Genomic DNA, 14,941 nt, shown 5'->3' with positions numbered 1-14,941 from the left:
CAAATATTACTCATAAAATTTTCAAAGGAAATATACATTTTATTTTAAATTTATATTTGGACTTCAATTCACTGCATTTAATAGAGTTGCAATCCTATCAGCATAATGATACTTACTGATTGAAATCGAAAGAGCTCGATCCATAAAATTATTTACAATCCTAAAACGTTAATACTTTCAATATCAGGCATTTGCTACTTTTGAGAATTTCAAATATATAATTGCCTCGGCATATGTTTAGTTTTAGTTAGATTATTAGGCAGAATGTAAATATCCTTAATGCTATAAGTCTCAACTCTAAATTGAATTCGTGATGATAAGGAATAAAAGTCAGAATTTAAACAATCAACAAGCACTTTACTTTATTAATATGAATTATTCTAAGATTCAGCCGGCATAAAAAACCCCAGTCGTAGGTGAGGAAAAAGCCATTTGAATAAAACACATACGAAACAAAACTTACAATAAAACAACAATATTACTTAAAATAAATATAACAAATGTCATGAAGATTATTTAGATTAGAGTAGAAGCTCATTAACATTAAAAAACTCATAGCACGTAATGAGTGAATATGTTATTATGGAAGCTAAAATCGAGCAGCTTTTCAAGTTTTCGTTTTTTGTTTCTCTCGCTCTCGGGGAAGTAATCAGTATTTGAGAGAAAATCAGTGAACTAGTGGCGAAAGTTTTGACAGAAAGGCGACCCAGTGCGTTGCGCCTCTCACCGAATTACCCAGTTATCGCGTGTTCGCAAGCGTGATTTTCTGGCATTTCTCGCTGCAAGAGTTGTCTCTTTTTCTCTCTCTCTCTCTCTCTCTCTTCCTCTTTGCCCTCGCGATTCCTTGCCAGCCTACGGACTTGCACACTTCGTTCGCCTTATCCACGGCTGTAAATCGAAAAGCGTCGCGAGATTGCTTGAAAAGTTCATACCATTCGTAAGCATAACTCCGCATTACAAATAGCATGCGCATAAAAGCTCCACAGAGAGAGAAAACAAAAATAAACATCTCAGTACAGGAGTTGGTTGATTCATTGAAAGATTTCTTTATTTCCAAACGAGGCGAATGTGGATTGCGAGAAAGAAAATTAATAACACGAGAGGCCACTCATTCGAGCGAAGAGTTCACGCTCGTGTACAGTCTAAGAGAGTCAACAGCCTGTGAGCGTATAACATAAAATCCAAACATGTTACTGCAGTGGGTGTCGACGTGATGCCTACGAATGCCAATTAGACTGAAGCATTTATAAGCGCTGCCGTACGCGAAAGAAAATAATATGCTAAGCAACGCGTGAATTAGTTCGCCCCGCGGCGATCGATCCAACTCTACGGCGGAGAAGATTCGTGGATAAAATATTTATACGGTAGCTCGCACGCGTATGTTTCCTCGGCGTAGCGAGCGAGTGAGAGAGAGATAGAGAAAAGAGTTTTTGCACGAGTACGCGGCCACTCTAATGCCGAGCGTTTTTCACGCTGTGACGACGATGCATCATGCTCCGTTTCAATCGTGAAAGCGCCCCCCCCCCCCCCCACTCGTACCCTCCGGCGTCTTGCGTATGATTCATTGAATTGCCAACTGGCGTCTACTTTATTTTAATTTTTTTCATTCTCAAATATTCGCCAAACTCTTTCAAGATATACGGACTTTCTATGTTCGCGAAAGCTTTTGTTTGCTATTTATTTTTGGGAATATTATCAATATGTATGATAGCACTCAATTGATGACGGTTTTATAATCTTCGTGCACTTTTGTCAATTGTTTACTTTGTTTGATTAAAATCTTTTTGGCATTTTTAATAAAATATTGTCAGTTTGTTAATGAAATTGAAGCTGATCATGCAAAATTGTTTCATTTATTAAAAAAAATTATTTGTATTTATTTGTTCTTTCTTTTACTAAAATATTTTCAGTTCCACAATAAAATTGAGCGTATGACAATCACACAAATAATACGTGTCGAATTCATTGGAATTTATTTATATATAATTCTGGAACGCTACTTAAATAAACACTATTAATTTAAGTAGGCAGCAAATTTAAAAGCTTTTTTTATGTGTCACGTGATTATTTGTAATTATAAATGTCGGTCTTTTTATATCATATAAGTAATAAGGCCTATTCGTTTTCGCATTATTTTCACACATCCTTAATTTCGCTGTATACTTATTTAAAGAATTATCTCTTTTAATTTCGCATGTTGCATCTTTTGTATAGACTGTTAAATTCAAGTAATCATGTATTTTGTGGATTTATTTATCATTAGCAAAGGGGCGATTGTTAATAGAAACTGATCAATTCGAATTAGCGATACAACTAGGGAAAAATGTAAATGTCGACGGCAAAATCCGAAGTAAAGCAATTTTCCAGATAATTGACACCGTTGGTACAATTCTTGCCGATTATCATTTTGAAAAGCGAACCATTTCTGGCGTATCGCAGTGTCATCGGATAAACGCAATGCAATTTGCAAAATCAAGCAAATAGCTACACTCTGAAAATCGGCTCAGAACGCATTGAAAATGCAAAGCCCGGTAAAGCATTATCTTGAATAATGATCGCGAATAGACAGGTAGAGAGAGAGAGAGAGTAACGACCGATCGATCGCAAGGCAGAAAGGGCGCACGGGAATTAACGCGTGAACCGTAGCGCCAAGAAGGTAAGCATACGAGCGCGGTATATAGTGCAGCGTCTCCTAAACCATTATCTTCGTGGATCGAATTACGAGGCAGCTTTTCTCGAGTTTCACGAGGAAAGGAAATCGAGAACTGTTTCGCCGACCTGGCTAAAGTAAGGAAGCTCGGAGAAAAACTTTCGCGGTAGATTTTTTCTTTAACGGCAACGTTCATTTTTCCCTTACTACTTCCTTTCGCGCGACTTTTCATTAACACTTTTCACTAGCACTTTTATTAATTTTTTCGATCCACCTGTTCCGGTACACAATCGAGAAATTTCAAACTCAACTACCAAAAGTTTATAAAATTGATCGTATGTATTTACTGTTACTTTTTTATCGTATTTTGAAGATTAAGTAATCTCATCTATCAGTCATGCAAAAATACAGCAGGCCTACTGGACGCGCTGGTAAATTGTAAAACTTTTTGACACTAATTTGACAGGTTAAAAACTTTTTGATCGACACTGTGCTAGTGTGGATTTTAAATAATGAACTTCTTATGCATAAGCTCAGTTAATTTGTAAACTCACTTAATTTGTGTCTCATTGCAATGCTAATAATAATAAGACTTCGTTACAAATAAATTATTATTGGAATAATAATTTCAACTATTCATCTTAAATAATTTTGAACGAGTATAACAACTAATAAACTTTGATTGCCAGTGCTTTAATGAATCTGGTTAACGATTAAACGTCCGAGCGAAAAGTACCAATTATATACAGTGAAAGTGCACGTCATCAAAATAATAATTGTAAATGTTTGCAATAATCTGTCATGAAGTTTTGCAAGGTGCAAAATTCGCGAACACAATACGCGCAATCCCACAGTGTAGAGAGGCGCTCGCAAACGCGGATAACGCACTATAGGCGTTCGCGTAATGGCCACAATCAAGGCCGAAAAGTTTTTTGAATGCAGGCTTGCGCACGGCGAGCCATAAAACACACAAATAAACAATTGCGTGCCCGCGCGCGCGAAAAATGGCAAAAATTGGCTGAGCACTCGAGCGAGATGAATGAAGCGCGCTCCGTTCGCGACAATTCCCCTAATAAAAAAAAAAAAAAAAAAGTTGCCTTTGTCCTCTGGCTTTGCGCGCGCACGCGCGAGAGGACAAAACAACGAAAAAATGAGAACGAGCAGTTGCACGCTGCTCGCAGCCGAGAACAAAAACACAAAAGCTAGCCAGAAAACGCAAAGTAATTTACAGCGTGCGCAGCGCGTCTGATAAGGCGCGCGTTTTGCGGCCGATAAAAGACAGTAACGCCGCGCGTGAGCTCATTTTTCATTGTTTTTGTTGTTTTTTTTTTTTTTTTTTTATTTTTGTCGCCGCGCTCGTTTTACATCTGACGCGAGAGACTCACCAATCCGATATCGAGAACTCCCACTGGCAGTGCGCCTAATTATGAATTTACGAGTGGATTATTAACCCTTTTATATTTCCACGCAGTTGTATCTCCCCGTTTCTACTTTCCTGTAATTTTCCTACCTTTCACTGAAAGCAAACGTGCGGGCTTTATGACTTGAGCTACTACCTCTCTCTGTCTATCTATATATAATTCCGCAATTCGCATCGATATTTTGCGCCTCTCTATACGCATGTTTTGTGACTTTATTTACTATAACTACCTGAAAGTCGATGTGAGATAAAGAGAGTGAAAAATTGATGGTTTCGCTCTCTTTCTTGATAATGCATCGTAAATTTGAAAAAACCAGTTGTAATGGAAAGATGTTTATGAGCGAACAACGCACATAAATCAGAAAGGTTGAATTATTTTTGACATGAAATGCTCTTCCATGACGAAACTTGATGGTTAAACTTTGTGTGTCTATAGATACTATCTGGCGACGAAAGCAGAGGATCCTGGCCAAAAGCACTTGTATCGAGTTTCACTGCTAGATCGAAATCGTCGCGGTAGCAACGATTGCCTGAGTTGCGGAATCAAGAGCGAATCCGACTCCAGTTACTGCCTATACAACTCGGCAGAATTCTCCAAGGACAACTCGCACTACGTGCTCACGTGCGCTGGTCCTGGAATTCCGGAAATCACAATTCATAACAGGGTAAGGGCAAAAAATAAATCCAAGCGCGTTATTCTCTATTATATCGCGGAGGAACATTTGTGATATTTCACATTCCTTGCCGCGGCAGCTCTGCTGATGATTTATCGCTGCCATCGTCGCACTGATGACATGTTTTCCCTTCGTGAAAATTCAATTTTTCACCTTCCCCACACAATGAGACCAGTGTGCTCTTTGTCAATGCCGTTCTTGTACCTTAGGCTTTATGACTCGTAGATATGACGTTGCAATTACTTTGAGTGATTGCGAGTAGAGTTTAATGTCTTCATAATCAGTTCACAGCGAATAATATTCCAATTCGAATGACGATGCAAATTGCGTCAAGTTAATATCAAAATTCAATATCGCACTAATTATGCAAATAAATTCTAACACCGAAGTTTCGTACACTGCGGCTTCATGATTTTTCCACTTGCATATTTATCGGTAAATTAAGTATGTTTTTTAAAAGCTGTGAACCGCAATAACGATAACACTCGGTGAATTCAACGCATTATCGTAAGCAATTTGAATTTCCGCGGGGAGAACGGTCACTTTGAAAACACTATTAAAAAGCAGCACCATACCGTGCTAAAAGTTATAGTCGTTGCTAAAGAAAATAAACTCTCAACAGTTTTCTAAAAAGCACGGTCATAAACGTTTTTCAAGTCAAAGAAAGAGCAACAAAAAGAAAGAAGCACGGGAGGGAACAGTCGGAAAATAAGGGAGCGAAAAAGGCGAGAGAGAAACCGAGAAGCCGTTCAATTTTTGGCCAGAGCGTTTATGAGCGGAGAGAGAAAGAGAGGAAGAGAGAGAGCGCGGAAGAAAAGAAGTCACGTGCGAGTGTAGCCCCGAGATCGTATACGCGTGTGTACCGAAGGCTATAAAACTCGCAAGCCACAAGCGTTGAATATCGAGGTCCTCTCCCTTCTTTTTTTTCCACGCTCAACAGCTCGTGTTTACAGCCTGGTTTTCGGTGCTGCAATCAAATTTTTGAGCCGCGCATCCGCACTCCCCGCCCGTCAAATTCAATTATTCGTTGCGGCTCGCCAAGTTAAGCGAGTAGACTCATGGCTCTAAGCTCCCGAAGCAAAGTTGCACCAGCAGGTAACAGGTGTTGCACGGTCGAGTGGAGGACGAGAAAAAAAAGCCACCAGCGAAATACGAGCGTCCGTTCGGATTTTTCCACGGTACACGTAAATTCGTGAGGCTTGGCTAGCTGATAAATGGCCACTTTTACCAGTTAATCCCTTTTGATGCTTCGCGCCGATGCTTATATATATACACGTGTACACGCGGGCTGAGCGGGTACTTTTTCTGATTTTTTTTTTCGCTGCTTTTTCACTAGCTTAGCCTGCACTGTTCGGATCGGTTGATCCAGTTTTCTAGTTTTGATAATTATTTTCGTCCCCCAAATAAACTCATTTACGCTAGCGAGGAAGAATATATTTTTACTAGAATATCGGCTGTGGTAATTTTCATCGCGATTGATTGCGATTTCCAATATTGGTTTAGCAACGAATTTTTTTCTGAAATAGATGAAACTTTTTTTGAATGATACCCTATGTTGGTCCAATTTTTGCGAACGAAATTTCATTTCTGCAATACGCATCTCGAGTTATTTTCTTCGAAGATATTACGACTAGGCTGGCAATGTTTTTACGTGAATTTCCTTCGTAATTACTAAGCTTGATACACAGTAAAAACAGTAAAAAAAAACAACATGATTTATCGAGCGAGAGAAACGTTTTTTATTAAACGAATGGAGCTCGGTTTTTTTACATCATTTTGCCATTGTGGCTCGTACAGTTTTTTCCCATCTATGCTCACACGAGCATGAATTTTTGCGATATTCATCAGTCTTTCGCGCTCAGCCGCAAAACCATCCGTATCAATTTCTCTGCCCTTTCTCCTTTGCGTTTAAATATTGACGCTCGTTTCCTCGCATTGGCTGAATAACTATTTGCATTGCTCTTTCGTGTAACGTTGAGATATACGAAAGATTTCGGAAGAAAAACGGCAGAAAGCGAGATCAAGTGTTTGCCTTACGTTAATTATTCGAGACGGAAAATAATGCCATCGAAATTGGATGTATAAATAGTCGCGCAAGACACGTTGTTGTGATTTTCTTCTTTCTGTTGCAGAACTCAACGAAACTGTATACGTGGGAGGGTAATAAAGCCGTGGCGGAGATCATTCTCGAGAAGTCTCGTCCGATAGTAAAGAGATTTACCGTACCAGTGCCTGGAGGTTTCGAAGCTCAGGTTAAATTGCTTCTGCCTCCTAACGCCGACTTGTCCGGAAAAACAAAATATCCTATGTTAGTCTTTGTGTAAGTATCACTTGATATCCTCGTTTGTTAAATAAAATATTTGCTCAAGTTTAAATGAATTAGTGAGCTATTTGTGCGGGCTCGTGTTTCTTATTTATTTCTTTTCATTGTACAAATGACTGCATGTTAATTGGAACGAAAATTCTGTCGCTCACGCGCCGTTTCGAAAGTGAACATTTTTCACAAAACAATACGCCAGCGTTCTCGACGTGCAAATCAATGTAACGTCGAGTCGACGAAACGAATATGGCGTACTCCTGAGCTCGAGTTATCAAATGAAAATAAAGCAGCGGGACGAATGAAATCGGCTTTATCGGCAAGCACTTTAACGCCGTATGGCGGAGGGGACCATCCACTTTTGGCCGAGAGAGATAAAATCCAAATAATTCGGCCGCGCGTAAGTAATGCCACGGTAAAAAAAGGCTTTTCCCGCATGCGGCCGATAATCGCGTCGGCATACATCGGAATCCGAAGGCAAAAGACGCTCCGGCAGCGCGCCACGACTGGCATCAAGCTCGGAGAATCCGAGGAATTTTATTTACGAGCGGCTCTGCGGGAGGGAAAAAAGAAATTATTCGGCATGCGAATGGTACCCTCTTGCCGAAAATTCACTATCAGCGTGGAGCAGCGGCGCGCCGATATAACTTTTCTCCGTAAATCCTTATAATGTCTAATTTGTAGGCGGCGCGGATATAACTTTTTGGCGCGCGCGCGAGCGAGCAAAAACTTGGCGGCCGGGTCATTTGCGCTAAACGAACGGTGTCGCGCAGTCGCCACGCGAATATATCAAATTAATTTTAGCCCGCGTTATTATTTAATTAGGCGGACGTCCGCGCTTGTTCTCGCTTTTCCTTTCAACTTAATTAACTGCGAATTGAAATTTCCGCCCGCTCGCCGGCACTCGCTTGTGTGTTTTGCGGACGTATTAATGGCAGCGGCGTTTTTAGACTGTCCGCGTGGCAAAACGCCGTTAGCGTTAAACTTTTCGGGGGAAGGAGAGGAGTAGCGGCTTATCGGCCGCAACTGCGATGCGACCAACTCGGACGCGCGAAACATTATACTTTTCTTATTGAATCCGCACCCCTCCCCCCGGCCAGCGTTGCTTTCGGAGCGCCGCTCGCCGGCGTCTAGCAGTGCGCGAATCGACATTCAAATTTCATCGTCGAAATTCAAATACGAAACGTGTGGAATTGTCGGCGATTGGTATTGTTTGCCTGAGCCTTGCACAAATAGCGATTGTACTCGAGCCCGAATCCGCGGGCGCAAAGCAACAACATAATGTTTGTCCTGTAGAATAAATACGAGCATAGTGACTTGCTCAACTTAGCGGCGGCATAGAGGAGAGAAAGAAGTGCAAGCTGCTTGGCATTTTTGCGTCAGCAAAACAACTCTTGCCTCTGTAAATATAGACTATATCTGCTCGAATTCCCAGCAACGCTCGAGCTCGAGAAAAATATGGGAATTTCCTCCAGGCTCTGTCGCGAGAAAAAGTTACTTCATTTTAAAACTCGACCTTTCTCTCTCTCTCTCTCTCTCTCTCTCTCTCACACACACTTTATATCCCCCCATTTTCACATTCCAATGTCCTATGACTCTTTGGAATGTCTGAAACTTTACTAGCAAAACCACTTGCCGCGCAAAAGCTCCCTGTACAGCTATAAGAACAGCCCATTGATCCACGATGTGTGATTATGCGTCAATCTGTTTTTCGACCTGTCAACCATCAGATCCATTACGCTTAGCTAATCCGCTTGGCTTCCTCTGAACTTGAAAAGAAAAGTCCATTCTTCCACGCTCGATCCGCTACTCTTTCAGGGCAAAATACTCGCACAGTTACTGAGCGTCGTGTCGCTGGAACGCGTCACATACTCGATACAAAAGAACCAATGAGAAAGAGAAAAAGAAAAAGAGTCTCGGCAGCAAAGAATGAGGATGGAAAAAGGTAAATGTAAAAAAGAAAAAATGAGAGATAGGAGTGCAGCTTGATGCCGCCGCTTGATGCCTAGGAAAAACGTATTTAAAGCTTCTGTAACACCAGCATTTGTTTTTTTTGTTTTTTGGCTCGCTGCTTGGATTCAAAATTTTTTTAATTTTTCATTTTTCGAAAAACTAACTGTCAACGAGTGAAATATTTCAAAGACTTTATTGGTTTTCAAGTTATTTATAGGACAAACTTGTAGAAATTCCGTTTAGGTCAGATGCGAGACGAATACGGTTGAAGTTCTTTTATAAATTGACGAAGCCCCAAAATTATTCCGTATGTTCTGCACCGAGAATCAGTTGATATTGATTTAATTTTATCGAAATAAATATTCTAATCTTACAGCCTTCTCGGACTCCTTAGAAATTTATAAAAATATTTTTCAAGAACTGAATGAGCTTCAAGCTTTTTCACTAAATCATGCTGATTTTTTCAGTGAAAGGAAAACTTTTTTACTAACAAGTTGAAAGTCAAGTGAAATAAAGAGAAAAAAAAGAAATTTTTCAACATGTACTTATGCATCTCTTCAACAGTTTTAATTACAAACTCAATTCTCATTGTATAAAAGAGCCTAAAGTGGTTGAAAATTCTTGAACTATTAAACAACTAGATATAACACTTTCGTTCTATGTATTAAAGAGAGAGAAAGAGAGGGCCTCATTAAAGTTGCTAATCCAATTACGAAGTTAGGCGAGATTAGTTTTCGACATATTTCTCTTCTTGCGCTCTCAACATTCATTAAACTTTATTCTCTGGCTGACAACGCGAAATTCACCTGAAAACACATTAAAAAAAGAAAAGTGGGAGCTCGCAAGTGCAAAAGTTTCACTTGACAATCGCTTCGAAAGAGAGAGTAGGAAGGTTGTGTGGCTTTTGCCGCGTCACTGGAAAGCCAAATTTCCTTGGGCGCCTCGCGAAAATGGCGAGTTCTCAAAAGAGGGATCGCGCGCGTCGATGATTTCTTTTGGTCGACGGCGGTGCGCTGCTAAAGGATTTCTCAAAGATCCAGATAACGCTGAAAGAGCGAGAAGGAGAGAGAGAGAGAGAGAGAGAGAGAGCCGTAAAGAAGCGTCGACTGGCTCAAAAGCTCAGGCGCTGTATCTATATGCGGCTAGAGCCAAGATTTGCGATGCCGTCTATGCTTTATTCGTCGTGGCGCGCGCGCTGGCGCTGGGTTTTAGCGCCGAAAACAAAATTTTCTCTCTCTCCTCTTTTCGCGAAGAAGAAAGTGCGTCCTTGCTGCATGCATACACTACTTCCGCGCTACGCGTTCGGATGGTAATCCGCTTTCGCGAGCGTCTCGCTCCTTCATTTCCCGCGCCTATCACTGGATTATCCGCGCAAAAGCAGCCGGCAAAGGAAACCGGAATAAAATCTCATTCGTCTGCATAAAAAGCACTGATTATACCCGCATCCCACTTATATATCGGGGGGAAAAAATGTTAGCCCTCTGATGAATCTAAAAGCCCGGAGTTTTTTGTTTGCGCAACTAATAGTGCGCATAGCTGCAACTCAGCTAATCCTACTTCAGCCTCGTAACTACGTCCTACTTCATTAGAAGAATCTGCATGTCTGTAGTTGTAGGCTAAACTTACGCTGAGTAGTGAGCACACTCCCAAGGCTTCTTCCTTCTCCTGAAATTGTGTGCCAACATCGCATTTGCGAGCAGTTTGCCCATTTATTTCACTTGAGAACTTAGCAATGCAACTCGCCGCTGTCTCTGCGAAATATTCTTCAAGCTTATTAGTTCGGAAAAAAAATTTTAAAATAAGTTTCAACGAGTGCTCCAAGTTGGGATCATACGCTCTACTTGTTTTTCGAGTACTCTGGCCGCCAACCGCCAGGCCAGAGTCTCCACTGAAAATAACTATGCTACGTCGAAGAAGATATAAGGCGTTTTTGAAAGCATAATATGTCGTTTATTGGAATTTTTCTAATATAAATGTCAGCGCAACGAGATTGCCACTGTTGATATTAGAGTTGCCTTGCCACAAATAAAAGCTACTTTTTTCCATTGAAAGTCCATCGACTTTTTCCAACGGACATCAGCTTTCAATTATCAGGCCTATTTTAAACTATTTTTTTTTCCTTTTGCTATTTTCATTTCGTAACAATGTCAGCGCAAGTAGGGAATTCTCGTCGACCAAAAGACGTTTCAAAAGTATGCGACGAAATAGGTGAAAAAAAAAACTCAAAGGATTCTTAATGTATGTGTACAAGGAAAACGGCGCAAGCCCAATTGGGCGCCGGAAAGCTTCAGGCGCAGCCTTAAAAATCAAAGTAAAAATAGAGGTCGGGAAAAGAGAATCAGGAAACGAGCTCTCGAGAAATAGAAACTGCTGATGTGCTGCGGGCCAGTGTATAGTTCTCTGTTTCTTTACTTTGTTTCTTTTTTTTTTTTTTTTTTTCGTCTTTTGATCAACCGAGATGTTTTCTCTTGACACGTAAATAAACGAGCAGAACAAAGGTGCCCGCAACTCTTAAGAATTTACCTATCCGTATATTTTTTAATGAATGTACATTTTTCCGCGTGCTATACCTCCTTGCAAACGGATTGTGCCCTGCAATCTTTTTCCATGCCGCATGTTTGGTTGACGTACGTTTATTTACATGCTTTTTTGCAGATATGGCGGTCCAGATACGAACGAAGTTACGGAGAAATTCAATATTGACTGGGGATCATATTTGGTTACTAACAAAAGTATCATATACGCGTCAATTGATGGAAGAGGTACTGGATTGAAAGGCAACAGTATGATGTTTGCAGTTTACAGAAATCTCGGCACTGTCGAAATCGCGGACCAAATAAACGTGACAAGGTAAGAATATTACAGTTTAAAGCTTCGTCATTGTCAACATTGATGTTATATAACGCTACGGTAATGTGTTTCGGTCGAGCGTGCGCGGAGAACAATAATTATAGATGAAATCGATGCTGAACGCATTATCGCCGATGAATTGCTACGCAAACCAATCAAAGTCAGCTAGTAATCTAGTTCAATCTAGTAAAGCAATCTCGGTAAGTTGAAAAGGCCACATCGGCAAGGCACTGACAATTGCAATCTAGCTGGCTTGACTCTGGAAAAGCCACAAACTTGAGTGAAACGCAATTAATAAATGACGAGCAATTATATACGCGAGGCCGAGACGACTTCCGTCGGCAATCATCGCAACGGAAGCGTATCAATCCGAGCGAGACGCACAATGCGATACTCGACAAACGACTTTGTGCCCCGTCTTTTATGTGCAGTGTCCTGGGCGTAGTTGCCGACGAAAGTCGCATGTGTATGTGTGGCACGAGCGTAAAGGGGAAGTTTGCGGCAAGGGCAACTGTGCGCATACTGCGAGAGTAACGCACTTAGCCGCGGCGACACAACTGCAAAAAGAAAGTAAAGCGAGAGTTCTTTCTTTGCCGCCACGTGCGCGCCGAAGCTAATGAACGAGCATGTGCTACACCTACCTCGCGCAATAATCCTTCTGATCCGTGCGCAAGGACTAACTTCCAACAAGCTCAATCCCACGTTAAATTAACTTCTTCTAGGCTCGCGAGGAGCTCTTGCTCTCTCTCTCTCTCTCTCCTCCTGGGGATAAGAACAACGTTAACAAGAAGAAAATTGCTCGTAACTTCGTCTCTATTTATCGAAGCTTCTATCTTACACCGACGCCTCGCCGCGTACTCCTACTCAACAGTCATTTATTACGATAGCTTTGCATCCCTCGGAAACCTACGTTTTGCCAAAAAGTCAACTTAAAGATTAACGGATTTAACACTCGATTCCTTTTTCCAAGATAGGGCTCAATTCTATTTTCAACGAAAAGAGCTTTCTGATATTCAGAGAAAATTACCCGGAGCAGGAGGCGAGGAGGCTCGTAGGCGTCGCATTTCAACTTTTAAACGGGTTCTTTTTTTCCTTGCCCTCTTTTAAGCCTATATCCGTACACATCTCGTCGTAGTTGCAACAACGGTGTCTTGTATCCGTAAAATGAATATCGATTTTTTCTTGTTTGTTTGCTTTTTCCTCGACGCTCACTATGTGCAAAGTTGGAAAATGGAAAATGTAGCCAAACTCTTTTAGGCTTGGCAAAGTTTTATGAAAGTAACAACGTCGACAATTTTTTTTTGCTATCTAGCTTTTAACTTGTTCTCGAAAATAACAGTGTAAAAGCAAGGAAAAACGATGCTCTTATTTAGTCGCGTAAATAGCTTTTCCAAAAGGCTCAGGTCTGACCAAACGCGACTTTTCGATAACTTTCGACGTGGTAACTTTGTCATTGTCCAAATCTTGCGTGAAATCGCTCGTAAAATATCCTCCCCAAACTATATAATTGCAGAGTAAAAGGAAAAGTAGAAAGAGCTATAACACCGAGCGGAAATCGTCGCCCTTGAGTAAAAGTGCATTATAAATGAATGAAGCTTCTGAGGCGTAAAGCAAACTCCAGTCCAGCGTAAGACTCGGTGCTTTCGTGATAAGCTTGGTCCTCGCAGTTGTGCTCAAGCTTCTCTCTAAGAATATCTATACTTCTGCTGGCGATCATGTCGAGTGATAATTCGGATGGCTAGTTAGGGATAACTCTCGGATTCTGTTTCGCGTGAAATGTTTAGCGCGAAACGAGATGCAACGACGGCGACGGTGGCGGCGGCGGCTGCGTCAAAGAGACGTGCTGCGCAATCGCTTGGCTGCTGTCCAATTCTCGCGGGCGCCAGCAAAACAGCCGAGCCGCCGACGCTGCCGCCGAGCAGGGTCACGCCCCGAGAATAGCGAGCGAGAGGATATATCATCGCACTCAAGCCTCAGCAAGTTCGACGGAAGCTCGACATTTTCCAAGCGGCAACGCGCAGTCCATTTTCCCATCTCCCTCCTTTGCTTTTCATTTCGCAGTTGTTCCGCGATATATCGATTGCACTCTTCTCTTTTCCTCTCTCTCTCTCTCTCTCTATCTCTCGTGCGCGCGCTCAGATTTATGACGGCTGTGCGTTGTTGCGTCGGGACTAGTCTACTGCGTGTACTCCAGCTACGCCTGCAATGTCTATTAATTTTTATTGAAAACACTTTCGAGTTTTGGTATTTCTCCACTGTCGCAATTGCAGGTGACTTTAGTAGTGAATCCATCGAAATGAAATTGTTGTGCACACTGGGTACACAACGCTATAAACGTTATTATCTGTCGAAATACATCGAAGCTTCAATATATAACCTATATTTCCGAGTGCTTTTCAAATTTCATTTTTCACTTCGAATGTTGCCATGATATTTACATTCATTTTAATAATGCATATTCAACATGCTGGTTGCGTTATCGCTCAAATACAGACTTGCACCGTATATGTAAAAGAGAGCGAGAGTTTATCAGAATGTATAAAGTGTACATTCCGCACCCATACACTTGATGTTCTGTGTTTATTTGCGTTCATATAAAGCCAACAAAACGCGCCTAAAAAATAATCTCTATCAAATCAACATCCGCGTCGCTCCAAAACTTCTGTCGAGTACTCATCGAGGCTTATAATCGGCGCAAAGGGTCTGAGAAAATGTAATTTGCGGGGAGTGTTCGCTTGCGCGCGAGATCACTTGAATTGAAGAGAGGCTAGCTCGAATCCACGCGTCGACAGGTAGTCATCAGAAGCGATCTCGAAGGACGGCTACAATCAGAGGATAAAGGAGAGAAGCAATTTGAATTCGGAAGAAAATGTCAAGGGATTGAGGAAATTGAGTCGATCGATTTCTGTCGCGCAGGACTCGCAGAAAATCCTAAAAGAATGAAAAAAGGAAAACACCATCTACGGAACTACAATCTAGCAGATCGTCGCCGCGGGCAAAGATGTTCTCGGGACTCTCTACTGAAATGACTTTCGGATTTGAGTGTCGCGCCGCTACAACGGCTCGTAGTTATATGC

The 14,941-nt window shown here is 41.4% G+C and overlaps 1 protein-coding gene across 4 annotated transcripts in view; it reads left to right on the top strand.

The window, feature by feature from the left end:
- LOC131668751 (venom dipeptidyl peptidase 4-like) overlaps nt 1–14,941 on the top strand; it is a 156,731-nt gene that overhangs the window by 138,451 nt on the left and 3,339 nt on the right. For all 4 annotated transcript variants that reach the window (XM_058943164.1, XM_058943167.1, XM_058943165.1 and 1 more), the window contains 3 exons: nt 4,507–4,735; nt 6,877–7,064; nt 11,670–11,864. In XM_058943164.1, coding sequence (XP_058799147.1) covers nt 4,507–4,735; nt 6,877–7,064; nt 11,670–11,864 — 612 coding nt within the window. The remainder of the gene's footprint in view (nt 1–4,506; nt 4,736–6,876; nt 7,065–11,669; nt 11,865–14,941) is intronic.

This window comes from Phymastichus coffea, unplaced genomic scaffold (genome assembly GCF_024137745.1).
Source record: "Phymastichus coffea isolate CEN01 unplaced genomic scaffold, Cenicafe_Pcof_1.1 PCOF00083, whole genome shotgun sequence".
Taxonomy (NCBI): Eukaryota; Metazoa; Arthropoda; class Insecta; order Hymenoptera; family Eulophidae; genus Phymastichus; species Phymastichus coffea.
This window is presented reverse-complemented; position numbering and strand designations above follow the sequence as displayed.